This window comes from Diplotaxodon limnothrissa, linkage group LG18 (genome assembly GCF_057381915.1).
Source record: "Diplotaxodon limnothrissa isolate DT_005_m linkage group LG18, D_limnothrissa_male_GT1.1, whole genome shotgun sequence".
NCBI classification, from domain to species: Eukaryota; Metazoa; Chordata; class Actinopteri; order Cichliformes; family Cichlidae; genus Diplotaxodon; species Diplotaxodon limnothrissa.
Genome location: NC_140613.1, coordinates 32,951,208 through 32,977,973, shown reverse-complemented (window position 1 = coordinate 32,977,973; position 26,766 = coordinate 32,951,208). Strand labels below are relative to the sequence as shown.

The following is a 26,766-nucleotide window of genomic DNA, read 5'->3' as shown; positions in this document are numbered from 1 at the left end:
GTTATATAATTGATTGCATATTGATAGGATGTCTGATCCTTAGTAGTCTGCAAAGACTGTGTGCATTCCAGAGCACTCAAATTGTAAGGTGATTAATTGCAAATAATGTTACAAATTTTTTATGTTGTTTTCAAAGATAATGTGCCGCATTACTGTAAAATAGTGTATTTTCAGCACATTAGCAGTGTAAAAATAAAGGCAATTTATCATTTGTCAATTTGCAGTAATTTAGCATACCCATTACAAATATTTACTCTTTTTGATGGTCATTTACAGTTGAAATTTCAGTTATTTACAGTAATTATTACATACATTTTTAAGTGTAAGTCCTTTTCCATTTGTTTTACTTATTGTGTACCATTAGGTTCTGTTTTGGTGACTTCTACTCTTTGTGCTAAGCTGACCTAGGTGAATGGAGGACTCCATAGTATAATTCCGTTTTTGCATAAAAAATTAATACCCAACTGTAAAAGTTATATTTGTGGTTTTAACCTTTGTGAGGGTTTAATTTGCATTTTCTAAGGCAAATAACAGAAATCAGACAACAAGCGGCAGCAACTGGAAAGGTTCTGTATAAATAAAAAATTAAATCGGGTGGATGCACTTAATGGTGGTTTAGCTAAACTGAAAATTTGTTCATTTCAAGCGTGGTTCTTTAATCATATTCAACCATTTACCTGAAAGATAAATCTTTGATTTGAAAACATATCTATTTCTTTGTCAGTGTCCCTGACTGTCATGTGATTTTGAGTATTGACACTGATTTTAGTGTAGGAAACAAAATATATATATTTTTTTTTTCAGTCAGTTTGTGTCATACTAAAATTGGGAGCCTATTTATCATAGCGTGAAGTATTAAAGCTGACAACCACAATTTAAAATAGCTTCTGTTTGCCTCTCTCTCTCACACACATACTAATGGACACCAGACAACAGCTGATTAACAGCAGGGACTGTTCATGTGTCAGATTTTCAAATTTAAGGCCCTCATTATTATAATGGACGACCAATATACATCACATGTTGTAAATTGTACAATATAAGCTATCAATGTGTTATAGGAGTTTATCAGCATACTGTAGTGGGTCAGGGTTGTTTGGGGTGGGACAGCTATGTTCTGTTGTTCCAGGCCGCAGGTTATGTTGCCATGGTTACAGGTGACGCTGTCTCTCTGCGACTGTGTGTTTCTGGGTGGAGAGAGCGCCTTTTTGTTGTTGTTGTTGTGTTTCTGTTGAATGCTAATAAACGGCTGTGCTCCCGGGCTAACTCGCGGGAAGCAAGACCAAACAACACCTCTGTCTCCTCCTTGTCTGAGCCACAATACATTATTTCTAAGATGAAAGACTTTAATTACATTTTTTGAACTTTTTGCAGTTATCACTGCCGTTAGTGCTGTAACATCCCTTCAGCTTTTATAACCATTCTGTTTACCTCCAAACACCGATCAACAGACAATCCCACCACAATTTTTTCAGCAACTGCATCATCTAGTTTTTCATTGTTTCAGACTGCCATAGTGGGCAAATGCTGAAGTCAACTTATTTAAAAACTTTGTCACTGCATTACAATTTTTAATTGAAATGCAAATCTTCTGTTGTGCAAGATCAGAGCCCTTAAATGGTAATTCATTCAAGCTCTATTCACAAAACAAAAGTAATTCCTCTGCTTAGCAACTGGCACATTTGTGTGTGCATTCATTTGTTTATCCTGCCACATGTTGCACAAGAATGCACCCAGAGCAATTATGTAATGTGACGTGTCACGTCAAAGTATGTAGGCAGGAATAGTTTGACTGAAGTGGGAGAGCTACACTTCCAGTTTCATTTACTGTGCACTTGCAATGGTGAGTTTCTGCTTTTATGCAGTTTTCAATTTTATTTTATTTTTTAAAACAAATATCTTCAATATCTTTTTGGGTTATCACTGAAATGTTTAATTTGGTAATGTGTTGTTTTCTTCCGTATTGCTTTAGACTTCTATGGAAGACAGCAGGTATCTATTAACTGGTCTTAAAAGTTTATCAGAGCATTATACTTTTTTATTTAACTCTAAAAAAATTAACTGTTGTTCATCATTTTAAAAGAGAATGTGAAGACACTGAAGCATATAATTTTAAGAAAAACAGTTTGATAATGATTGAGGAAATGCTGAAACTGAAGACCACGATTCAACAAGACACTACAACATTGATTGATGAGGTACTTTATCTGATGGGGACATAATGAATGGTACTGTCAGCGTGTTTTGAACACACCATTTTTATACAGCATGGAAAATGATATATTTTTGTGCAAACAGATGCTTCACAGCATCTTCTTTCTGGGAAATATCATGCAAACATCAGTTTCTCCTGAAGACATCATCCCTGATACGGAGATCTTTCAAAACTTAAGGCAAGACTATCGAAGGCCTTTTGAACTCTATTCCACTCAACTGCCCAGGCGGAGTCCATTCTCCTGTGTGCTTGACATGGTAAGAAAATATGACTGCTACTTTCATTCAGTAATGATTCATTTTCACTCAAACTTCATGTATAAATTAATATCAAATCCAAAGAAAAACTAAAGCACCTTCTGTACATTATGGTTCAGTGCCAAACAGAAGGTGATATGGGCAGAAATCTGTGCCATCAGAAACTGAATTTGAATAAGTTAAATTTGAATTTGAATTGCTCAGATTGAATCTGAATTGTAACTTGAATAAATGCTTTTAAAAACTGAATATGAATTATCCTAATTTGAAATTCAATTTATTGGTTTGAAAATGATCATCACTAAATTGAAATTGAATTTTATATTTTGAAAATGAATTAATTTGCGTTGAAACCGTATTTTATCCTTTGAAAATTTAGCTCTCGAATAATTTCAGATTCACTTCTCACCATTCAGTTTCAGTTCTACAATTCAATTTCAGTTCCAAAATTCAGTTTTTTGGAACTTACATCCGGTTCCGGTTCAAGAGTGATCGAGCTCAGATTAATAGAACTACGTTTTACTAGCGGACCGAAAGTGTTACTGACGGGAATCTACAGCGTCTTGAGCTGAATTAAGACTTCAGAAGTCATTCGTCATGTCGAATGACCAGCGGATAAACTCTCAGGTTGGTAATAAATGTATTACATGTATAAGAACAAGCGTCATGTTAACAAATGATAGCCGTACGGTAACTTTTATGCTTATTGTAGCTGCTAGCTAAAAACGTTAATTTAGCGTAGTTTGCCCTGAATTCCAAGAGCACCTGGCTGCAGCCACTGTGGAGCTCCACAGTAACCGGAAACACGTGACCTCCACAGTAACCGCAAACATGTAACTTCAGTTAAATCGACTATGACTAAATTGCGTTTTTGTTACTATTGATGCTGCTGAGAAATAAAAATGGTTTTAAGTGGGTTTTTTTTTAAACACTCTGGGTTTGTTCAAAAAAATTCACCATCCCCTAAATTGTTCGTGGCCAAAAGTGACACTTGCTGTTTCGCTGATTTATTATTTTTTTTACAGTACATCGTGTTGTGCGTTCTGATTGCTGTAGACCATTGTCAATCAATCTAGTCCAGTGTCTCCCGTACAGGAGCGGTCCCTAATAGGCCCACGGACCGGTCCCGGTCCGTGAGTCTTTTGGTACCGTTCCGCGAGAGTTGATCCTCCGGTGTGAAATGTATGGTTGTAGTTGTGTGTCTTATTTTGAAAGAACTATTTACACGTTACCATAGCGACCAGAGACCGTTAAGAAGCAGAGAGGAGGATGTCACTGTCATTGTTGCTGGCGCACAGCTGAAGTCACGTTTATTATTATATTTACAAAATACCACAGTTTCTTTTTTTTATTCTTTTGTTGTATTTATCTGCGACACCTTAAAGGTCGTTCCCTGAAAATATTGTCTGACATTAAAGTGGTCTGTGGTGCAAAAAGGTTGGGGACTCCTGCTGTACAGTACAGAATGCGTTTAGCTTGTCGAATTTACATAAATCTTCGATCGCTAGCAATGTAACTCTGAAGTGCTGTACTGTATGTTTGTAAGTTTTCTCCCAAACAAACACAACAATGCCGACGAAACGTTTTGCACCCTCAAATGCACCTTTAGGTTTCATTCCATAATCCGGACTTATGTTTCTACGAAGGTTTGAACTCTAAGAGTGTTTAAACAAAAGAGAAAAGTGTGAAAATGTTCATGCCTGTCTGAGAAAAGTGTATAAAGCATGTAGTGAGGGGTTTCACAGTCTTAACATCTATAATAATTGTAAAAAATAAAGTTGGCTACTTCATGGATTTCACCTACCGCGGGTTATTTTTTGAACTTAACACCAGCGATAAACGAGGGGCTGCTGTATTATTAATAGTAGTGTCTGGGACATCTAATTGATTAACATCAACATTGATTATTATGCACTATTATTTTTGTTCAAGGAGAGCAAAAAATATAAAACTCTCTCTCAGCTTGTTTGTTGCCAAAAATGGCCACTTTTTGTGTATGTTCACAAAATGCTATAAAATGTATATTTCTTAAAACATTTATCTACTTTTGCCGACGTGACTCTTTAAAATAGCACCAGTCCTTTTCATCAAAATCAAAATTGTATCTGAGCATCGGGGAAAAGGCTGTCTTGCAATTGTTGAGGTCACTAGTGTGTTCCCCATTTCTTCCAGGATCACTCTCTTTATAGGTTTTAGTGGACTCCTAGTACTGCGAAGTGGTTTCATGGTACAAAAGGATTGTATTCCAAGATCTGGGAGACTGTAGAAATGAGCAGTGATGCCCTTCCCACCATCTTTCCAGAAAAATAATTGATCTGGAAGCTGTTAGGCTTACTTACAGCAGCAGCACTTTCTGCACCTGCATAAACTCCAGGACACATTTACTAACGGTGTTTGTTGCTGTATGTGCTGCAGCTTTGAATTTTTTAATAATATATATTTTGTTAATATTTTGGCTATGGTGTCTTGTTATGAAATGTACAAGAGTAAAAGTGTTTTTAGCATGTGCTTCAAAGCTAAGTTTGACTGGGAAACTCAAAGCTCAATAGGCTGTATCAACAGAAATTCACTGCAGCCTATGTAATATTTCATGCGTCATAATTTATTCTACTCTATCTTGCAAATACATATTTGTGTGGCAATGTCATGCACAACACACACAACTATTAGATCCTTAAGATCAAACCCGTGTCATTCTTTTGGTCCACTGCAGTGCAGTAGTCAAAAAAAAGAATAAGTGAAGTGTCCACAGATGGCCAGGATAGAGCCTAGAGTGTTAATGTTTAAAATGTATAAAAATATTATTGATTACAATTCTTTCTATTAATATCAACAATAAGCTTTTTATTTTGAAATTACAAGTTTAAAAAAAAATGCTGTTACATTTACATTTAATGCTGTTACACTGTAATCCTTTATTATAAGTATGGACACAGAATAAAGTGAACAACATTTTGAAATAAGTTTAATTGGAATTTTGTACTACGCAAAAAACAAAACAAAAAAACAACAACAACAACATATTAAACAAACAAACACAGCCAGTGCCTTCATTTGTCCATTACATGTCAAACATAGCACTGACCCTTAGCCCCTGCTCATCAGCACATGCTTTCAAAAAGAGCTCCATGTCCTCTGCAAACTGGAAAACAAAGAGGAACAAGTCCCTTGCTCCAGTATCTTCTTCCTCTGACATGTCTATTAAGACCCTCTGCTGGTCCCCTTGATTTAAGGACAGATATTTGGGCATTGTTACGTGTCCACAGAAAAGTGCCTTATTTTGGACAACCCACTGCACAGCAGGACGCAGATCTTCAACAACTGCTGGCTCCTGTGTCAGGCAAATGGGGATGAAAACATAGTTATTTCTCTGTTGCAGAACAGTTTTTTAACAGTTATTCAAATTTCACTAACCATGTAATTACACTACTGTTTAAAGTGAATACTGACTTGACTGACTTCCTGGAACTTGCGCTTTTTCAGTCTGAAAATGGGCACGTGTTGTCCTTCAAGCACAGCTTTGGCTTCCTCTCTCCAGTGTGCAAATAGCTTGCCAGAGCTATGAAGAGTAAGGCCACAGTGAGGGCATGTCATTTTCATGGACTTTCCATCAGCTGTAGTTTTATTGAACACAGAGGGTAGAGCCAATGAATGTTCTAACAAAGACTCAGAAAATGGTTCAGATACCGAAGACAAAACCTTGGGGGGGAGACGGGGCTCCTCGAAGAGTTCAGCGGGGAGCAGTCCTGACAATGGTGGCTGACTTGGTATTGAAGAATGCTGACAAGACAATAAATGCCTTGCCATATCCCCACGCCGTATGATTGTAATCTTACAGACAGGGCAGTGAAAGTGTCCTGTTGTCCTACAAGGCAGCCTGCACCGGCATATCATTTTATCTGTAAGAGAGAAAAACAAACAAACAAACAGATGTAATTTAAATGTAGTTGTATAGAATGCAATCAATTTGTCTAACAATCAGATTGTACATGTTAACAAAAACATCCAAGCCAACCTCAATAATGAAAGCAAAATGGTATGGATCACAAAACTTATGTCAAGGAAAGTGGTGAAAAGTAAATAAAAATATATTTTATAAAAACACTATTTTTGTTGCAGATGAACAGTACAATATCAACAGCAACTTTTAAGTCAACAAAGATACTGCAGAAGTGCTTAAAAAAGTGCATATTTATAACTATAAAGTATATTTAATACAAACATACCTTTGAAAGGCAAAGCATTTTTTTATATGCACACTTAAATGCTCCTCAATCTTTGCCCTGACAGTAGGGCTGAAAGTGGGGCACAGAGGGCAGTGAAAGAGTCCTCTGCAACACGTGTTGCATTCCTGCAATTCTGGCTTTAAGCCCGAATTCCAGATTGATGTGTGCATCTAAAACAGAGAGAGAAACAGATAAACACCATATACACATTTAAGTTAAGGATTTAGCAGAAATAACAATTTACAGTTGGCATGTAATAGATTTGGGAAAAAAATTCTTGAAAAAAAAAACCCCACAAATATTTTACAAGACACTTTAATTTGTGAGACATGTTTCTATTGACATATAACAGTCAATTGAACAGGGGCTAACTAAAATCTGGGCAATAAAAAAGCTGTACAGAAAAGAATAACGAATAGAAGTATTGATAAATATATAAATCTGTTTGTGACGAAATTTACAGTGTTGACGCTAACCAAAGGTGTCACAAGTACACACGTTCCTTACTACAGTTTAGATACCTCTGTTTAGAAAGCACTGACTCGACTTTTTAGTCAAGTCGAAGCAAGAAGTACAGGGTCTAAAATATAATTTATGTACAAAATTTTGAAGTAATCTTGCGTCCAAAGCACGCGTGCGGGGGGCTGATTTACAAATGTACGGATTACAAAGTACAGATACGCGTGCTAAAATGTGAGAAGTAGAAGTATAAAGAAGTATACAGTAGGCACAAAAAAGTACAGCAGTAAAGATACCAGAAAATTCTACTTAAGTACAGTATTGAAGTATTTGTTATTTTGCATCTCTGACACCAACAATAAATCATACTCTAATGCAAAATGTGTTTTTTTGCTTCTTCTCGCCCACAGAAGCCATTAATCCAGCTCTCTTACTTAAACCAGGCCCAGTAAAAAGCATATTTGTGTGTTTCTCTGCCATGGAGCACGATGAAAAAACATTAAAATAAGGAGGAATGTTGTTGTAACGCTAAATAAGTGGCAACATGATCATTGTAAGAAAACTAGACGATTCCTAGAATTATAAAATCACTAACGGCAAATTTATTTAAGAAAGACTTAACCAACCTTTGTGATCAACTTGCAAGACTTCCACGGTATCCATGCGTGTTTACGGCTAGTGTGGAGCTCCACAGTGGCTGCAGCCAGACCCTTCTCCTGAATTCAGCTTTGACAACAAATATGATCGACTGTTTCTAGTAGAATTCCAAAGTTGTCATCTTGTACCCTCTCAGAGTACCCCTTCTGTATGCTTGCAGAGACCCCTACAGTAGGGAAACATGCAAAACGGTGCCCAAACCTTTGTGTTTTAGCTTTATTTATGTCTTACACAGCATCCCAACTCTTTAGCTGACTTAATAACTTTAGCTAAAGTGAATAGTTAGTCTAATTCATTAGTGCAGCATTACTGGATCACCTCTGTTTGAAGTGTTATGTGACTGTCACTGTGTTTAACTACCATAATAATTCTTAGGGTACTGATTGCATGCTTAATTAGGTTTTTTTTTAACACACTACTCCATTGCTATGTTTGACAGGCTGAAGTTGTCGGGTCACCTCCTAAATCGACCATCTTTTACAGGTGTTTTGTGCCAGAAATGGAGTGTCCACTGAAGATACTGAATCTCTACGCCTTGCCATTGATCTCTCTTGAGCCTTCATCTAGACAAGAGACAAACTTAACCACTCTCATATGCTCTGTACCTACATCACCTTCCCTGACAGTCGTAGCTTGGCTCATCTGAGGGTGAAATTATAAGAATGTGTTATTTTGCAAAGTGCTCTCTAGGGTTCCTAAATAAAATATGGCATTGAGGTCATTTCTTTTGAATTAATCCCTTCTTCTGAAATATAAGAACCTCTCCTGGTTTTAATGGCACTTTGGATTTCCTTACTTTCTGTTCCACTCCCAACCCCAAATAGATGCTGACAAGCTGCCACAGTAACATGGAAGAGGGAAAGAAGTTGGAAAGGACTACTACAAATAAACCTAATGCCTAACAATGTAAAATAATAATAATAATAATAATAATAATAAAGATAAGATGAAGTAACAAGTTTTTAGTTTTTTGTTTATTCCAAATGATCATCCAGATGTCTGTGACATGTGATGACAAACACCATAATGGAAGGCCTTTGTCATCACATGCTTAAACTCATCATATATTTTTGCACATGCTGAACAGGCAGTCAGACATGCTGTAACTGTGGGGTAGAAAACTGCATGAACACCATACGGCAGGGGTCTCAAACTCCAGTCCTCGAGGGCCGCTGTCCTGCAACTTTTCCATGTGTCCCTGTTGCAATACACCTAGTAGGTCATTAGCAAGACTAAAGAACTTGACTGCATGCTGAGGTGGCAATTCAGCCATTTCATTCATGTTACAGCAGCTCATGAGTGAATGAACATGGTGCAATAAAACTATTTTAGAAGTATATGTTTCCAAATAGGAGCCAGCTGAGGTGGTTCGGGCATCTGACAACGATGCCCCCTGGGCGCCTCCTGGGTGAGGTGTTCCAGGCATGTCCCACCGGGAGGAGGCCCCGGGGAAGACCCAGGACACCCTGGAGAGATTATATCTCTCGGCTGGCCTGGGAACGCCTTGGTATTCCCCCGGATAAGCTGGAGGAGGTGGCTGGGGAGAGGGAAGTCTGGGCCTCTTTGCTTAGGCTGCTGCCCCCGCGACCCGGCCTCGGATAAGCGGTTGAAGATGGATGGATGGATGTATGTTTCCAAATACATACATTTACTTAAATTTACTTGAGTGGGGTTAGGGGTAGGGCTGGGTATCGTCACTGATTTCTAGAATCGATTCAATTCCGATTCACAAGGTCCCGAATCGATTCGATCCACGATTCGATTTAATTCGATTAAATTCGATTTAAATCTGGGAAATTTTGACAGTCAGAGATATAATTCAGATCAGGACATTTACATATTTTTGTATCTATAAAAAGGAAGCTGACACTCTCAAGACTTTATCCAAGGTGTGAGCATCACAGCAGATGCCTTTGTGTCAAAGTAGCTGAAGATAAAACACAGAAAAACATGTAGGTGATTTTCCTGGCCTGGGATTTTATAAAAATATTCTGCAGTAGATCAAAAACGAAACAAAACCATTAATTAATCAACATTACCTCTTACGTTACAGCGGTTTTATTAGAGACACGGCTAAACATTTTGCATTTTGAATAATTTTAAAAAGTTTCAATTTGTTCAGTATTGAACAGCAGAAATGAGGTTTTCTTTTCGGAAGAATGTAAAAGGGAAAAAAACACCGGCCGACAGCGCTGTAAGCAAGCAAGCGAATAATGAAGAAAGCGAAACTGTTCGAGAGAGAAGGGGGGGACGGGGGGGAGGGAGAGAGGGAGAGAGAGAGAGCTGCGCATCGCAATGGAAGCAAAACAGTAAAAGAGTGAATTCATGACGATGTTTATGTGAAGCGTTTGGATCTTCTTTTGCTGCTGGTTCGGTCAATATTGTTTGGAGAGAGATCAAACTAACAGCTTTAGAATCAGCACGTAAAGGGCGTGAACACAAAGCGCGGACCTGGATCAGCGAGCTGTCGGCTTTCAGCCCCGACTGTGAGAAAGGCGACATCTAACTGATTCTGATCCGCGGGTCGCACTGTGTGTTTAAGTCTATGTGCAGAATCCCTGTACCTGCTCTCATTTACTGTTTGGTGGTTCTTGAAATTTTGTGAGATGTCACCAGAGATTCTGGCATTTCGGACAAAATAAATTTATATTAAAAAATCGATTCAGGATTTTAATGAATCGATTTTACGTTATCCAAGCCAGAATCGATTTTAATTGATGAATCGATTATAAAAACCCACCCCTAGTTAGGGGTTGCCGCCTCAGCAGTCAAGTTCTATACTCTTGCTAATGACCTACTAATTGTATTCAGGTGTGTTGCACCAGGGACACATGGAAAAGTTTCATGACACCGGCTCTTGAGGACTGGAGTTTGAGACCCCTGTCATACGGAATATGACAGGTGTGGTTGAACTGCATGAAGACTCTGAAGTTTCTCTTCTCTTCTGGCAGGACAGGAATGTGGCCTTGTCTTTGTGGGGGTTAGACAAGGCCACATTATTTTTTCCTTTCTACCAATAGAAAGGAAAAAATAATGTGCATATTTCCACGAGAGAAATCCCATGCCTCGACCGTCGTTGACCGCCGCCATGATTTTAGCCTACACCACAGCGTCATGTGCGCTTTTTACATCCAACACAAAAACTGCAGTCGTGGTGCTTTGATTGTACTCAGAACTCGGAAATTCTGCCTTCCGAATAGGAAGATGTAGGCAACAGCAGACTGCAGATGAGCTGCACACAGGGCTGGACTGGGACAAAAAATAAGCCCGGGCGTTTTGACTAGAGACCGGCCCACCATTATAGGAAAAATCATAAAGCCTTTGAATGAAAACAAACGCTGTTGTGACAGCGATGCACACTGTTTTCATGTTATATATGTATCAATCTATCGATCGTTTGTTGTAAGATTCAGATAATTATTTTTTAAAAGCTTTTAAATGAGAATAAAAAAGAAAAGTATTTCTTTGTGCCCCCCTCTCCCTGTTAATTCCCTACCTGGCCCCCCTGGCAACACTTTGCTAGACCCGCACCTGCACAGTTACCAGCTGTCAGCTACATAAAAAAGGATCCTGGTGTTATTTGTCTCTCAGAAACAGTTCATAACTTCCCTTCAACTCATTCATGTCACCTAAAAGGTAAACCTGTTTCTCCATCACCTGTTCAGCTCTGATGATTCAGTAAGGACATCTCCTGGTTTCATCTTCATGTTTCCCTCTCACCACATATACAAACTGATATCATGACCAGCAGCTTTTACAGCTGTGGCTCCAGCAAACATCAGCTGATACTAGGAATGAATATCAAATAAATTCTAACAACAGCTGACCAAGCTTAAACATGCTGCTGTTGTTTAACGCGACATCCGCTGGTTTCCTCTTTCTGGCACAAAGTGGGCGAGAGAAAAGCTGATCAGCTGATCATTGATCAGTTTCATGATTGAAGTAGAAACAGGAGAGAGGGGAGAGAATGAGAGAAGAAGAGGCAGCTGTGCAGCAAAGACACAGAATAACTCCAGCTTTGTGTCTTTTTTCATTGTAGCTGAATTACGGGACAAACTGTTCCTTTTCACCTCAATACGAAACACATAATATTCTCTGAATACGAGACGATTCTGTTTTTTATGGGACGGTTGGAAACTCTAATAATTAACCTTATGAACAAAATAAAGTTCAACATCAGTAACATCATAGCACCACCCAGCTGTATAGAAACTCCGTCATGCTAGCTAGTACCCATTACGGAAAAGTCAGCATAACGAAAATAAACTGCACCTAAACTTGGTTTATATCTGACCCAGATAGACTGCAGGTCATAACTTCTTACCTGAAGTTCAGTTCACCTGGCACTCGGACCGGGGGCCGCCTCGGGTCTCTGCTCCTCCTGCGTCCCCTTTCCTCACCCACCTGCTGGCCTTCACCACTTGCTAATGTTACTGAATCTGTGGATAGCCGATAGCCACCACACAAAGTAATGAATAACAACCCTATCTTAATCCTAGTAACGATTAACGCGGTCCTGATTTTGGCATAATAACTAGTTACCGTGCTCGTTACCACAATAATAATGTAGTTACTGTAACGCGTTAGTCCCAACACTGGTCTTGTGTGACAATCTGGTAATAAGAAACCTTTTAATAGGCAGGTGGGACTGAACCAGCTGACTTTAATTTGATCTAACTGAGACATCAGCTAGTGTCATGACTCTCCATGTGTACAATACTGTTCCCTGTGTAATTTCTGAATTTACATTGCCCACAAATCCATCCAGTGCATTTTCTCTCACGCACTCATACCACTGCTTTGTTTCTTTTTAAAGTCAGCTTAGACGCAGCAAAATATTTCAGCATAAAGTTTAAACTTGTGAGCATGTCATGATCCAACAGGGCTGTCACAGAGTTTCATTTCATGATAACTGGTAAAAAACATATTCTAAGTATTGATATGATAGTAATAGTTATGGAAATTTGGAAAAAGAATTGTAACATCAATATCTGTAACCATTTCCAGATTGTCCGGCAGAAAAATCCTGAGAATGAAGAACAAATAAAGAACAGTCTACAAGATCTTGTTAACAGCTTGGAATCAAATCTTCTGGTCTCATCCACCATCTGTATCTCTCAGAACAATAACAGTTCAGCCAGGTACTACGGAGTCTCCATGTCCACCAAAGGCTCTAACCCAGGGAAAATTGTGATTGGTGCCTCCTGTCTTAGCAAATGGCATGAATATGTATCTGGTGCAGTGATGACCTATTATCCAGTAATGGTCAGGAAAACTTACTTTGATGGAACCATTCGGGTTCCTGGGAATATCAGATGTGAGGCATTTAACATCAAGAATGGAGGACAATTACCTCCTTGCAGATCATGTCACAATTTGTTTGGCTTGAACACAGAAGACACCAAAGACTGGCCTTATGGTAACTGTGCTGAAGCTGAGAGCCTGAGCAACTTGCTTACATATGAGGAAGAAGTTAAAAATGAAACACATGTGCACGAACACTCAGCTGAAAACAGGCAGAGAGCAGAGGAAGAGGTTCGTAAGAATCTTATGAATGTGCTGCAAACAATTCAGTTTAACAACTGGACAGGTGAATTTTACAAACCAGAATCAGAGTGAGATATCATGAAATCTTCTGCATAAGGTGAAGATCTACTTTGATATGAATCTGATTAATAAAAGAGTGTTGATTTGCTGTAATCACAGACACACACACATTAGCACACTCAAACTGTTTATTCTCCAGCTACGTGTAATGTGCTAGCTATATTTTATGAAAGTGATAATTACAATAAATGTCAGCATGTTAGCATGAAGTATACAAAAGACTAAAAAAGGTGTGTTTATCGTGTTTGTATCATCGTATCATATGATGCAGTCTATTAAAATAATTGAACTTCTTCTAGGAAAATTTGGGATTGTGTGTTGGTGAGAATATGAACTATTATCAGACAGCATTGGTGGGAGGAATTAAACACTTATAATGGTTTATACCCAATATACACAGTATCCTGTCTCTCATTCATATTTTACATTCATCAGCTCCTCTAAGTATTTCTTCTATCTGCTCAGCACACTTCCTTCACTTGTTAGTATAGTTAGTGTTAATTTAGATTTCTGCTCTTGATCAGTTGAACCTGTCCCACATCTTTTTCAGATTGATTTCTTTGTCCAGCCAGTGCCCAGCCAAAAGTTATTTTTTTAGTTCAGCCCCACATAAAACTCACTATAATTCTTTTTGTCTATGGATTTTGGAAAGAAAGGCGTCTGGAGTTTTTAGGTAAAACATCAAGAAACCTAAAGAAGTCAGGGTGTCTTTCTTTCCAAGCTGGTGTTCATTTTTTCTTACAAGAAGAGAAGGTAGAACAGTCCTGCCTAATCTCATTTTTATAAATAATGTAAGAATACAACATCAATCTAATGTATATTTACAATTTGAAAAGGCATCGTCAAGCATGGTTAATATGGTTCTCGGTTCTCTCTAATTTCTCAGACTTTTTATTTGATTTAGTTCTGAGCTCAGATAAAATAATTATTGTGGGTGATTTTAACATCCATGTAGATGCTAAAAATGAGAACCTCAAAATTGCATTTAATCTGTTATTAGACTCAATTGGTTTCTCTCAATATGTAAAAGAACCCACCCACCACTTTAATCACACTCTAGACCTTGTTTTAACATATGGCATAGAAACTGAACATTTAACAGTGTTTCCTGAAAACCCTCTCCTGTCTGATCATTTCCTGATAACATTTACATTTACAATAATTGATTACACAGCGGTGGAGAGTAGACTTTATCACAGTAGATGTCTTTCTGAAAGCGCTGTAACTAAGTTTAAGAATATAATCCACCCACTGTTATCATCTCCAATGGCCTGTACCAACACAGAGCAGAGCAGCTACCTGAACGCTACTCCAACAGAGGTCGATTATCTTGTTAATAATTTCACCTCCTCACTACGTACGACTCTGGATACTGTAGCTCCAGTGAAAACTAAGGTCTCTAATCAGAAGTACCTGACTCCGTGGTATAATTCTCAAACATGTAGCCTAAAGCAGATGACTCGTAAGCTGGAGAGGAAACACCGAGTCACAAATTTAGAGGATCATCATTTAGCCTGAAGAAATAGTTTGGTGTTTTATAAGAAAGCCCTCCGCAAAGCCAGAACATCTTACTATTCATCACTGATTGAAGAAAATAAGAACAACCCCAGGTTTCTCTTCAGCACTGTAGCCAGGCTGACAAAAAGTCAGAGCTCTTTTGAGCCAACAATCCCTTTAACGTTAACTAGTAATGACTTCATGAACTAATTCACAAATAACATTTTTATCATTAAGTAAGTAAGTAAAATTTATTTATATAGCGCTTTTCACAGATAAAATAATCACAAAGTGCTTTACAACACAGGAAATGGAAATATAAAACAATATAACAGCAAATAAAACAATGTAAAACAATAAAACTATAAAAACAGCATAAGAGGAAATTAAATGCTTTTCTAAATAAAAATGTCTTCAACTGTTTTTTTTAAAAGAATCAATGGAGTCCGTGCAGCGTAGAGACAGTGGGAGAGAATTCCACAACCGTGGTGCCGCTGAAAGGTCCGATCACCACGAGTTTTAAAATGAGTGTGCGGTACCACCAGCAGTCTCTGATCTAATGACCTTAAAGCCCGAGAAGATGAATGTAATTTCAGCAGGTCAGATAAATATTGAGGAGCTCGACCATGTAGGGCCCTAAAGCTTAGAACTAAAATTTTAAAACGAAACCTAAAACTTACAGGCAATTACTGAAGGGAGGCCAAAACTGGAGTGATATGAGATCTGTTCTTGGTGCCTGTTAAGAGTCCTGTTGCAGCATTCTGCACTGTCTGAAGATGATTTAAGGTTGATTTGTTAAAACAAGTAAACAGACCGTTGCAGTAATCTAAACGAGAGGAAATAAAAGCATGAATAATTATCTCAAGTTCAAGCTTTGATACCATTAGTCTGAGTTTAGAAATATTCCGTAAATGATAAAAACTGTTTCAAACCAGCTGGTTAGAATGCTGCTCGAGCGACATCGAGCTGTCAAATATGACACCGAGGTTTCTAAGGCTCGATTTTACATAAGGGTCTAAGAAGCTGATATGCTGTCTAATTTCTGGGACCATGTGGTCTGGAGCAATAATTAGAGTTTCTGTTTTATCAGAGTTTAGTTGGAGGAAATTGTCATTTAACCATTTGTTGATTTCTGTCATGCAATTTCTTAAATTAGACAATTTATAAAACTCAGAAATTTTGAAGGAACAGTATAGTTGGATGTCGTCAGCATAGAGATGATAGGAGATATTTTTATAGCGCTTAATAATTTTGCCTAGGGGGAATACATAGAGTAGAAAGAGAATTGGACCCAGGACAGATCCCTGAGGTACCCCACACAGCAAAACTGTTGATTCTGATGTGACATGATTCATGCAAACAGTAAAAGATCTCTCAGAAAAATATGACATAAACCTTTTTAAAACAACACCAGTAATCCCAAACAAGTTCTTGAAGTTTATCATGATACTGTGATCCACAGTATCAAAAGCAGAGCTGAGATCCAACAGGACCAACACAGTGTACTCTCCAGAGTCTGCTGCCATCAAGATATAATAATAATAATAATGGATTGGATTTATATAGCGCTTTTCAAGGCACCCAAAGCGCTTTACAATGCCACTATTCATTCACTCTCACATTCACACACTGGTGGAGGCAGCTACAGTTGTAGCCACAGCTGCCCCGGGGCAGACTGACAGAAGCGAGGCTGCCATATCGCGCCATCGGCCCCTCTGGCCAACACCACGCTAAGTAAAGCCGTTTCAGTGGAATGCAATTTACGAAAACCAGACTGGAAAGTGTCCATTTTTATGCAGGAAATAGTTAAGTTGTTCTACTGTAAGGAAGAGGACTCCCTTACTATATTTATTTATATTATCTGTATAGCACTCTAGAGCACACCTTTCACTTTATTAAAAGCACCTTATCAAGCACTTTATGAGCATTGCACTTTAACCATGGATTTGCACACAAGAAGTTTAAATATGTATTGACTATTTATTGGGAATTTTAAAATCAGTTGGTAGCCTTATTTCAGATCCTGCACAGCTGCTCCTCATCAAGGAATGTGGTGGTTGTCTGTCAGGAAAAAAAAAGAGTGGTGATTGAGATTTTGATTAAGGTTTACCAGTAAGGAAAACTAATGCGTGTGTGTGTGCGTGTGTGTGTGTGTGTGAAATCTAGGGATAAAAGTGGTGCAAATAAGTGTAAGATAATGATTACTCACCTTTACTGCCTTTATTGCCTATTGCCTTCCAGTAAGGAAAACTAATGCGTGTGTGTGTGTGTGAAATCTAGGGATAAAAGTGGTGCAAATAAGTGTAAGATAATGATTACTCACCTGTCTTGCCTGTGTCCTCTTCAAGGTGTTTGGGCAAATGTTTCCCTGGGGGTCCAGACACCATTTAAAGGTTCCGGGAGAGACCATTGGTAAAGAGAGTGTGGTGAATCTTGTTGTGCTTGGGTTTCTGGGTTTTTATAATATTGGGTTTGGTGTAACATTAAAGTGTGAAATATTTATTAATATGTAAATGTGAAAATGTATTTATGTATTTATTTATTCTAATTAATATATTGTATACTGTGGTGGAAGGTTGGGATTTAAGAATTTACCTGAGAGTGGAATAATGGTTACGTCTGTGACAGCTGAACATATTTAAGGCTGCCAGTTGTCATTAGAGGATGGATTTTTGTGCTGTGAAGAAGCTTGACAAATTAATTGTTGTAAGGAGAGCTGTATAGGAAATAAATGCTTTTTTTTTTTTTTGTTCCACTACGCTTGCCTTGGTCCATCTCACTGTGTTTCCAGCCGCTAAGGGCCGCCCTGTTACATCTACTGCTACTTTTTTCTAAAATCTTCGATATAAAAGGCAATTTGGATTCAGGGTCTCTCCAAAAATCCTCAGGATTTTCTATACAGGTGCTGTGGAGAGCATCCTCACACAGAACATGACATCGTGGTTTGGGAACAGCCGTGTGAAGGACCAAAAAGCTCTCCAGAGAGTGAGCCGTACAGGAGAACGCTGCTGCAGGATTGCTCTCCCCCCGCTTCAGGACACCTACACCAGGAGATGCCGGACTAGAGCAGCACAGATACTGAAGGACCCGTCCCATCCTGGCAACAAACGGTTCCAACTTCTGCAATCTGGTAGAAGGTTCCGCATCATCCGGGCAAGGACAGAGAGACTCAAGAGGAGCTTCTATCCACAAGCCATCTGGGCCCTAAACACACACACCCGCCCTCTCACATCATCTATAATTGACTGAGACAGGACTCTTCCAGACACTCTAAATCAAGGCACAATGTACATTTCAATTCCTTTAATTTTAAATATGTTTATATTGTCTATCCTGTAAAATAGTCAGTGTCTATTCTTATTAATGTACAGAACTCACCTGCTTGCTGCTACTACTGCACATTCACCCAATGTAAATACTACAGTGGGGCAAAAAAGTATTTAGTCAGCCACCGATTGTGCAAGTTCCCCCACTTAAAATGATGACAGAGGTCAGTAATTTGCACCAGAGGTACACTTCAACTGTGAGAGACAGAATGTGAAAAAAAATCCATGAATCCACATGGTAGGATTTGTAAAGAATTTATTCGTAAATTAGGGTGGAAAATTTGGTCACCTCAAACAAGGAAAATCTCTGGCTCTCACAGGCCTGTAACATCTTCTGTAAGAAGCTTTTCTGTCCCCCACTCGTTACCTGTATGAATGGCACTTGTTTGAACTCATCATCTGTATAAAAGACACCTGTCCACAGCCTCAAACAGTCAGACTCCAAACTCCGCCATGGCCAAGACCAAAGAGCTTTCGAAGGACACCAGGAAAAGTATTGTAGACCTGCACCAGACTGGGAAGAGTGAATCTACAATAGGCAAGCAGCTTGGTGTGAAAAAATCAACTGTGGGAGCAATCATCAGAAAATGGAAGACATACAAGACCACTGATAATCTCCCTCGATCTGGGGCTCCACGCAAGATCTCATCCCGTGGGGTCAAAATGATCATGAGAACGGTGAGCAAAGTTCCCAGAACCACACGGGGGGACCTGGTGAATGACCTGCAGAGAGCTGGGACCAAAGTAACAAAGGTCACCATCAGTAACACACTACAACGGTAGGGAATCAAATCCCGCAGTGCCAGACGTGTTCCGCTGCTGAAGCCAGTGCATGTCCAGGCCCGTCTGAAGTTTGCCAGAGAGCACATGGATGATACAGCAGAGGATTGGGAGAATGTCATGTGGTCAGATGAAACCAAAGTAGAACTTTTTGGTATAAACTCAACTCGTCGTGTTTGGAGGAAGAAGAATACTGAGTTGCATCCCAAGAACACCATACCTACTGTGAAGCATGGGGGTGGAAACATCATGCTATGGGGCTGTTTTTCTGCCAAGGGGACAGGACGACTGATTCGTGTTAAGGACAGAATGAATGGGGCCATGTATCGTGAGATTTTGAGCCAAAACCTCCTTCCATCAGTGAGAACTCTGAAGATGAAACGAGGCTGGGTCTTCCAACATGACAATGATCCAAAACACACCACCCGGGCAACAAAGGAGTGGCTCCGTAAGAAGCATTTGAAAGTCCTGGAGTGGCCTAGCCAGTCTCCAGACCTCAACCCCATAGAAAATCTGTGGCGGGAGTTGAAAGTCCGTGTTGCTCGGCGACAGCCCCAAAACATCACTGCTCTCGAGAAGATCTGCATGGAGGAATGGGCCAAAATACCAGCTACTGTGTGTGCAAACCTGGTAAAGACCTATAGTAAACGTTTGACCTCTGTTATTGCCAACAAAGGTTATGTTACAAAGTATTGAGTTGTATTTTTGTTATTGACCAAATACTTATTTTCCACCCTGATTTACGAATAAATTCTTTACAAATCCTACCATGTGGATTCATGGATTTTTTTTTTTTTTTCACATTCTGTCTCTCACAGTTGAAGTGTACCTCTGGTGCAAATTACTGACCTCTGTCATCATTTTAGGTGGGGGAACTTGCACAATCGGTGGCTGACTAAATACCTTTTTGCCCCACTGTATATACTATATATATATATAATGTTCTTCCTCTATCCCCCCCCCCCCCCCTCCTATTTTTGCACATGTCAAGGAGCGTGTCAGGTTACATTTCACTGTGTGTTATACTTGTATAACTATGCATGTGACAAATAAAGAATCTTGAACCTTGAAACCTTGGATATTGGCCTATAACTGTTAGGAAGAGATGGGTCTAGGTAAGGTTTCTTTAAGGTCTCAACAACAGCTTGTATAAAGAAGCTGGGAACTGAGCCAGTATGAAGAGAAGTATTTATCATTTCCACAATACAGGGGCCAATGGAATCAAACACACTAGTGAAAAGTGAAGAGGGAAGGACATCAAGGGGGCTTGACGTCTCTTTTATATGACAAAGCAGGACTCTGTCTTGTAATGTAACAGGAGTAAAAAAGGACCAAGTATCAGAGGAGAGCAAGTTGAAAGTTTGGTATTGAGAAGATGATGGAGAGATATTAGACCTGATGGCAGTGACCTTATCTGTGAAATAGTTCATAAATTCATTGCATTCAGACGTTGAGTGAACTGGTGCACAAGGAGCATCAGGAAAAACAAGGCACTTAATTGTTTTAAACAAGAATTTAGGGTCTTTCTTTTTTGAAGCTATGAGGTGTGAAAAATACACTGTTCTGGCATTTTCCACGTCATTTAGTAAGAGGATAGATTCTTTAAGGTGTAACCTATAAACCTCAAGTTTGGAAGCCTTCCACAAACGTTCTAGCTTGCGACAATATCTCCTGAAATTACGAATGTTTTCATTTATCCAAGGATGAGATTTCAAACATAGGACAGTACTTTTTTTTCAGAGGTGCCACTATGTCTAAAATAGAATTACACTGATTATTAAAGGATGATACAAGGGAGTCCAAATCATTGTAAGTCAGGGGTGTCAAACTCAAATGCACAGGGGGCCAAACCTGAAGGCACACTTTAGGTCCCGGGCCAAACAAGATAAACATTTATTGAACACACTAAAACAATGTTTTTTAAATATAAATATGAATAAAAACAGACAGTATAAACTTTAACTTTAAATATTTTGCTTTCCATAAAAATGTATCCTGTCAAAATTATGCAAGTTAGAAATATGAAATATGTTTTTTCTGCCAAAAACCCCAGAAAAAGTAAATGAAAACATATACAAGGTTCGAGCCGCATGTAGACGGACCTGGGGCATTGCTTCAGGAATGGAACTAATAAATTCTGCAGGTCATACTTTCTCTTGAGTGTCCCATTAGAATGCAGCTCCATCTGAATCTGCACAGGTGCAAATTCTCATTTTGTGCTTCAAAGTCACCAAAGCGCCATGCGAACTCAGTGCATAACAATAATAATAAATCTATATAAAATGATCTTGCAGGCCAGATATATATGTCCGCCGGGCCAGATGTGCCCACACATGGGCCAACACAAGGCCAGTTGGAGACACACTGGTGGCCCTGTGCTGGCCCAGATGTCAGCTTAATGTGTACCGTAATCAAGCCATGTAATAACAACATGTGCCGGAACATAATAGTGCAAAAGTAACTTAACGAATCTCCATTCAGAGAGTGAATGGACCGATTCTTCTATAGCACTACTCTACTAGATTACCTAAAGTGCTCTATACAGCATGCCATATTCAACCACACACTTTCGCTAAACTGAGTGCTTAACAACTATTCATATTCCTGACTTGCAGACTGGAGGAGCCAGGGATTGAACCACTAACCTGTTGATTAGTAGGTGACCTGCTCTATCGCCTGAGCTACAGCCACCCACTGGCAAAAATGAATAAACCGTCACTAGGTATGTACACTCACAAACCTGTCAAATCTGCATTTGAAACGTTGGCTACTATAGCAGTAAAGTATTGCAACATGGCATTTGGGTCTTTTAACTAAAATAGGAAAATAGGAACATAAATAGTGCCATCATTGCCAGACCTGGCCCACATCTGGTTGAAATACACCCTACCACGACACCGGTCAGTCAGAGGTGCCAGATTGATGCCAGACCTGTTGTCTATGAGCCTGGGTCACATAAACAAAACCACAATCAGGCCAGATATGGCATGCCATCGCATAGACAGTGCCATTTATGCCAGGCTTGGTCCATATCTGGATGACATACATCGTATCATGCCAGAAGTCAAACAGCAGTTGTTGCCAGATCTGGGCCAGACCTGCTTGCTATGTGGGTTATTGATGACCACCTTTCACACAGAGGGAGAAGAGATACAAAGAAGTGAAATGAAACAAATAACAGTCAACATCCTAAAATGTCGATAGACAGTAACAACCACTGTTGTGGTTGAGGATGAGGACCTGACTGACTGTAGACTGAACCCTTGAACCAAACACTCACAGGATGTATGGACTCAGGATTGTAAATGGTTTAGTGCAGAAATGGCAACTTATATCCCAAGCACAAAGCTTCTGAACATACAAAACAAATTACTGTGATGCTATGACTTCAGGAGGATAGACATAACAGTAATTACTTGCCATTTAGCTCCATACAGTGAGGCTGACTGATTGGGGCTACAGGAGCACGAGAGAAACAATGACAATAGATTATAAAAGGAAAAATGTTCTTATAAACTTTATTACAATCATAAACTCTTCTGTCTTGAAACATAACCTTCCTGTTGTGTCTCATGTCCCACCTGTCAAAAGAGAAAAAAGTACAGTAATATCATCTCTGTCTCATGTAAAAAGAAAGCTGAAATAATTATTTTCCATCCTTAAAGAAACTGCATGTGTTGCCATATGTTGCAGGTGAGGATGACTCCCCAGCAGGTATTTCGCAGTTTGTATCTTCAGATAAAGGTGAGCATTTCCTATTAAAGAACCCAGCTGGTGCCACATTGAGGGAAGCAGGGCTCGAGGATACCATTTACCAAATAATTTTTTGTTGTGGGGGAAATTCTACCTTCCAAAGGCTGTAGCCATGCAGGTTATTGGTGTGGTCGAGGGCATTTCATGCCTGTGTGAGCAGCTCCTTCTGATGACCTGTGAGGACAAACAGGTCTATGATGAAGACGAGCTGCATCTGGTGGCTTCAAGCACAAAGCAATTCAATTCAATTCAATTCAATTTTATATATATAGCGCCAAATCACAACAAAAGTCGCCTCAAGGCGCTTCATAGATACAGAGAAAAACCCAACAATCATATGACCCCCTATGAGCAAGCACTTTGGCGACAGTGGGAAGGAAAAACTCCCTTTTAACAGGAAGAAACCTCCGGCAGAACCAGGCTCAGGGAGGGGCGGGGCCATCTGCTGCAACCGGTTGGGGTGAGAGAAGGAAGACAGGATAAAAGACATGCTGTGGAAGAGAGACAGAGGTTAATAACAGATATGATTCAATGCAGAGAGGTCTAATAACACATAGTGAGTGAGAAAGGTGACTGGAAAGGAAAAACTCAATGCATCATGGGAATCCCCGGCAGCCTACGTCTATTGCAGCATAACTAAGGGAGGAGTCAGGGTCACCTGGCCCTAACTATATGCTTTAGCAAAAAGGAAAGTTTTAAGCCTAATCTTAAAAGTAGAGATAGTGTCTGTCTCCTGAATCCAAACTGGAAGCTGGTTACACAGAAGAGGGGCCTGAAAACTGAAGACTCTCCCTCCCATTCTACTTTTAAATACTCTAGGAACAACAAGTAGGCCTGCAGAGCGAGAGAGAAGTGCTCTAATAGGGTGATATGGTACTACAAGGTCATTAAGATAAGATGGAGCCTGATTATTTAAGACCTTGTATGTGAGGAGCAGGATTTTGAATTCAATTCTGGATTTAACAGGAAGCCAATGAAGGGAAGCCAAAACAGGAGAAATCTGCTCTCTCTTTCTAGTCCCTGTCAGGACTCTTGCTGCAGCATTTTGGATCAGCTGAAGGCTTTTCAGTGAGTTTTTTGGACATCCTGATAATAACGAATTGCAGTAGTCCAGCCTGGAAGTAATAAATGCATGAACTAGTTTTTCAGCATCACTCTGAGACAGGATATTTCTAACTTTAGAGATGTTGCGCAAATGGAAGAACGCAGTCTTACATATTTGTTTGATATGTGCGTTGCTACTTCATGAGGGAATGGAGTATCCAGCCTCCACGACCTATTACAGGGGACAGGTCTCTCACTCACATCCCCAGGCTTCTACCTTTCTACCTATAAAACCCAGAGAGCAGCCAAATGGCTGGTAGGCTTTTAGCTAAGCTTTAGCTTCAGCCAAGTGGAAGCTTAATTGGCTAGTCATTCATATGTATATTAGGTTGTTACCTGGGAATTCTGGAGGGAGGAGAGTGGGGGTGTGTGATTGAGGGGGTGGGGGAGCTGCTAAAAGCTGTGCACTTCCTTTTGTGTTTCATCTTGATGCATTCTCAATCATCCAGGGAAATAAATCTCCAAAAGTCACCAATTTGGAGTGTTTCAGTTTGCCATCTTAGGGAGAAATCAACACACATGGGTGTATGTCCTTTGTTGCTGAGATTTATTGATAAAAACAGTACAAAAAACCAACCATTTGTACACATATTTACAAATAATAATAAAAAGTGAGTGAGTACATTCCAACATTTTCAGCAATCACTCACAATCCTGGCACTGCCATGGTATCTGTAGTCTGCATTTACCACATGTGTATCTGTTGCAGTGAACACATCACACAGTGGCATGATTGTTTTTGCATTTGTGTTTGACCTGACACATGGCTCTTTTTCCAAGGCTAGGTGTGGAGGGTTGTGTCCAAAGCAACTGTTCTTTTCTTGCCTTCTTCGCAGCTACATGAGAGTGAGCCAACTCTCTTGCAAGCTCCACCAGGAAGTCCACCCGTCTTTCCTTCGTCCCGGTGCATGCTTGATACAGCACATGTGCATTCAGTGCTGCCATGTCAATCATGTTATAAATGTTACTACATTTTCAGAAAGTCTCTCCCCAGTGGGACGATTGGGGTCCTTGCCAAGATATGGGAAGACATTGCAAATGTACTTGGATTTTAGGTTGCAAGCCACCCAAAACTTGATCCCAAACTTGTCAGGTTTACTTGCAATATACTGCAGGAAACAGCACTGAGTCTTTGATGGGAAAAGCTGTTCATCAACGGTGATATGTAGACCAGGGTTGTAGCACGTGATGCAGTTGGTGACAAATGATCCCCACACACTGGAAATTGCAGCGAACTTATCAGTCTTTGCTCGATCACTGCGGGTGGACTTGTCATCAAAGTGTTGATCAGTCGTCCACTGTGGACGACTGATCAATCAGATCCACAATCCACTACCAAAAGGAAGCCAAGCCCTGTCACCCTTGAACATGATTGACATGGCAGCACTGAATGCACATGGCAGTGCCAGGATTGTGAGTGATTGCTGAAAATGTTGAAATGTACTCACTCACTTTTTATTATTATTTGTAAATATGTGTGCAAATGGTTGGTTTTTTGTACTGTTTTTATCAATAAATCTCAGCAACAAAGGACATACACCCATGTGTGTTGATTTCTCCCTAAGATGGCAAACTGAAACACTCCAAATTGGTGACTTTTGGAGATTTAGATTAGATTAGATTAGATAGAACTTTATTAATCCCTCGGGTGGGTTCCTCTGGGAAATTCGATTTCCAAAAAAGCACAGCACCGACAGAAGTTACAGAGTTGCAGAATATTATATATATATATATATATATATATATAAAAAAAAAACACCCAGCGCGCCCCTGCGGGCGGTTTATCCTTCAAGCTCGGGTCCTCTACCAGAGGCCTGGGAGCTTGAGGGTCCTGCGCAGTATCTTAGCTGTTCCCAGGACTGCGCTCTTCTGGACAGAGATCTCCGATGTTATTCCCGGGATCTGCTGGAGCCACTCGCCTAGCTTGGGAGTCACCGCACCTAGTGCTCCGATTACCACGGGGACCACCGTTACCTTCACCCTCCACATCCTCTCGAGCTCTTCTCTGAGCCCTTGGTATTTCTCCAGCTTCTCGTGTTCCTTCTTCCTGATATTGCTGTCATTCGGAACCGCTACATCGATCACTACGGCCGTCTTCTTCTGTTTGTCTACCACCACTATGTCCGGTTGGTTAGCCACCACCATTTTGTCCGTCTGTATCTGGAAGTCCCACAGGATCTTAGCTCGGTCATTCTCCACCACCCTTGGGGGCATCTCCCATTTTGACCTCGGGACTTCTAGGTTATACTCGGCACAGATGTTCCTGTACACTATGCCGGCCACTTGGTTATGGCGTTCCATGTATGCCTTGCCTGCTAGCATCTTGCACCCTGCTGTTATGTGCTGGATTGTCTCTGGGGCATCTTTACACAGCCTGCACCTGGGGTCTTGCCTGGTGTGATAGACCCCAGCCTCTATGGATCTTGTACTCAGAGCTTGTTCTTGTGCTGCCATGATTAGTGCCTCTGTGCTGTCTTTCAGTCCAGCTTTGTCCAGCCACTGGTAGGATTTCTGGATATCAGCCACCTGTATATATATATATATATATATATATATATATATATATATATATATATATATATATACACACATATATAAATACAGAGACAATATAAATAAAATATACGAAGGGGATAAATAGAATAAATAGGAATAAAAAATAAAAAATACAAGTGAATTGCACATTTCAAGTATTGAGGTCTATTGCACTGTTGACTATTTACAAAAGTATTGCACAAAAGGTATTGCACAGTGAGGTGAAGAGGCACTACAGCTTAGTTGTTCCCCCCTCCTTTGTCCTCCTGTTTCCCCTCCCTCTCCCCTCCAGAGAGGAGTTAAACAGTCTGATGGCGTGTGGGACAAAGGAGTTTTTAAGTCTGTTAGTT

At 39.8% G+C, this 26,766-nt stretch overlaps 1 protein-coding gene across 1 annotated transcript; it reads left to right on the top strand.

The window, feature by feature from the left end:
- The first annotated feature begins 1,978 nt into the window (after positions 1-1,978).
- Positions 1,979-13,433, top strand: LOC146614011 (uncharacterized). The gene is made up of 4 exons (XM_085378607.1): positions 1,979-1,992; positions 2,084-2,198; positions 2,299-2,472; positions 12,822-13,433. The coding sequence occupies exons 1-4, from the start codon at positions 1,979-1,981 to the stop codon at positions 13,431-13,433; spliced, it is 915 nt and encodes a 304-aa protein (XP_085234733.1).
- Positions 13,434-26,766: the final 13,333 nt, after the last annotated feature.

Excerpts from the sequence above, each read along its gene's own strand:
- LOC146614011 (XM_085378607.1), top strand. Across the intron at positions 2,199-2,298 it reads CTACAACATTGATTGATGAG|ATGCTTCACAGCATCTTCTT; the intron begins GTACTTTATCTG and ends TTGTGCAAACAG. Across the intron at positions 2,473-12,821 it reads TCTCCTGTGTGCTTGACATG|ATTGTCCGGCAGAAAAATCC; the intron begins GTAAGAAAATAT and ends AACCATTTCCAG.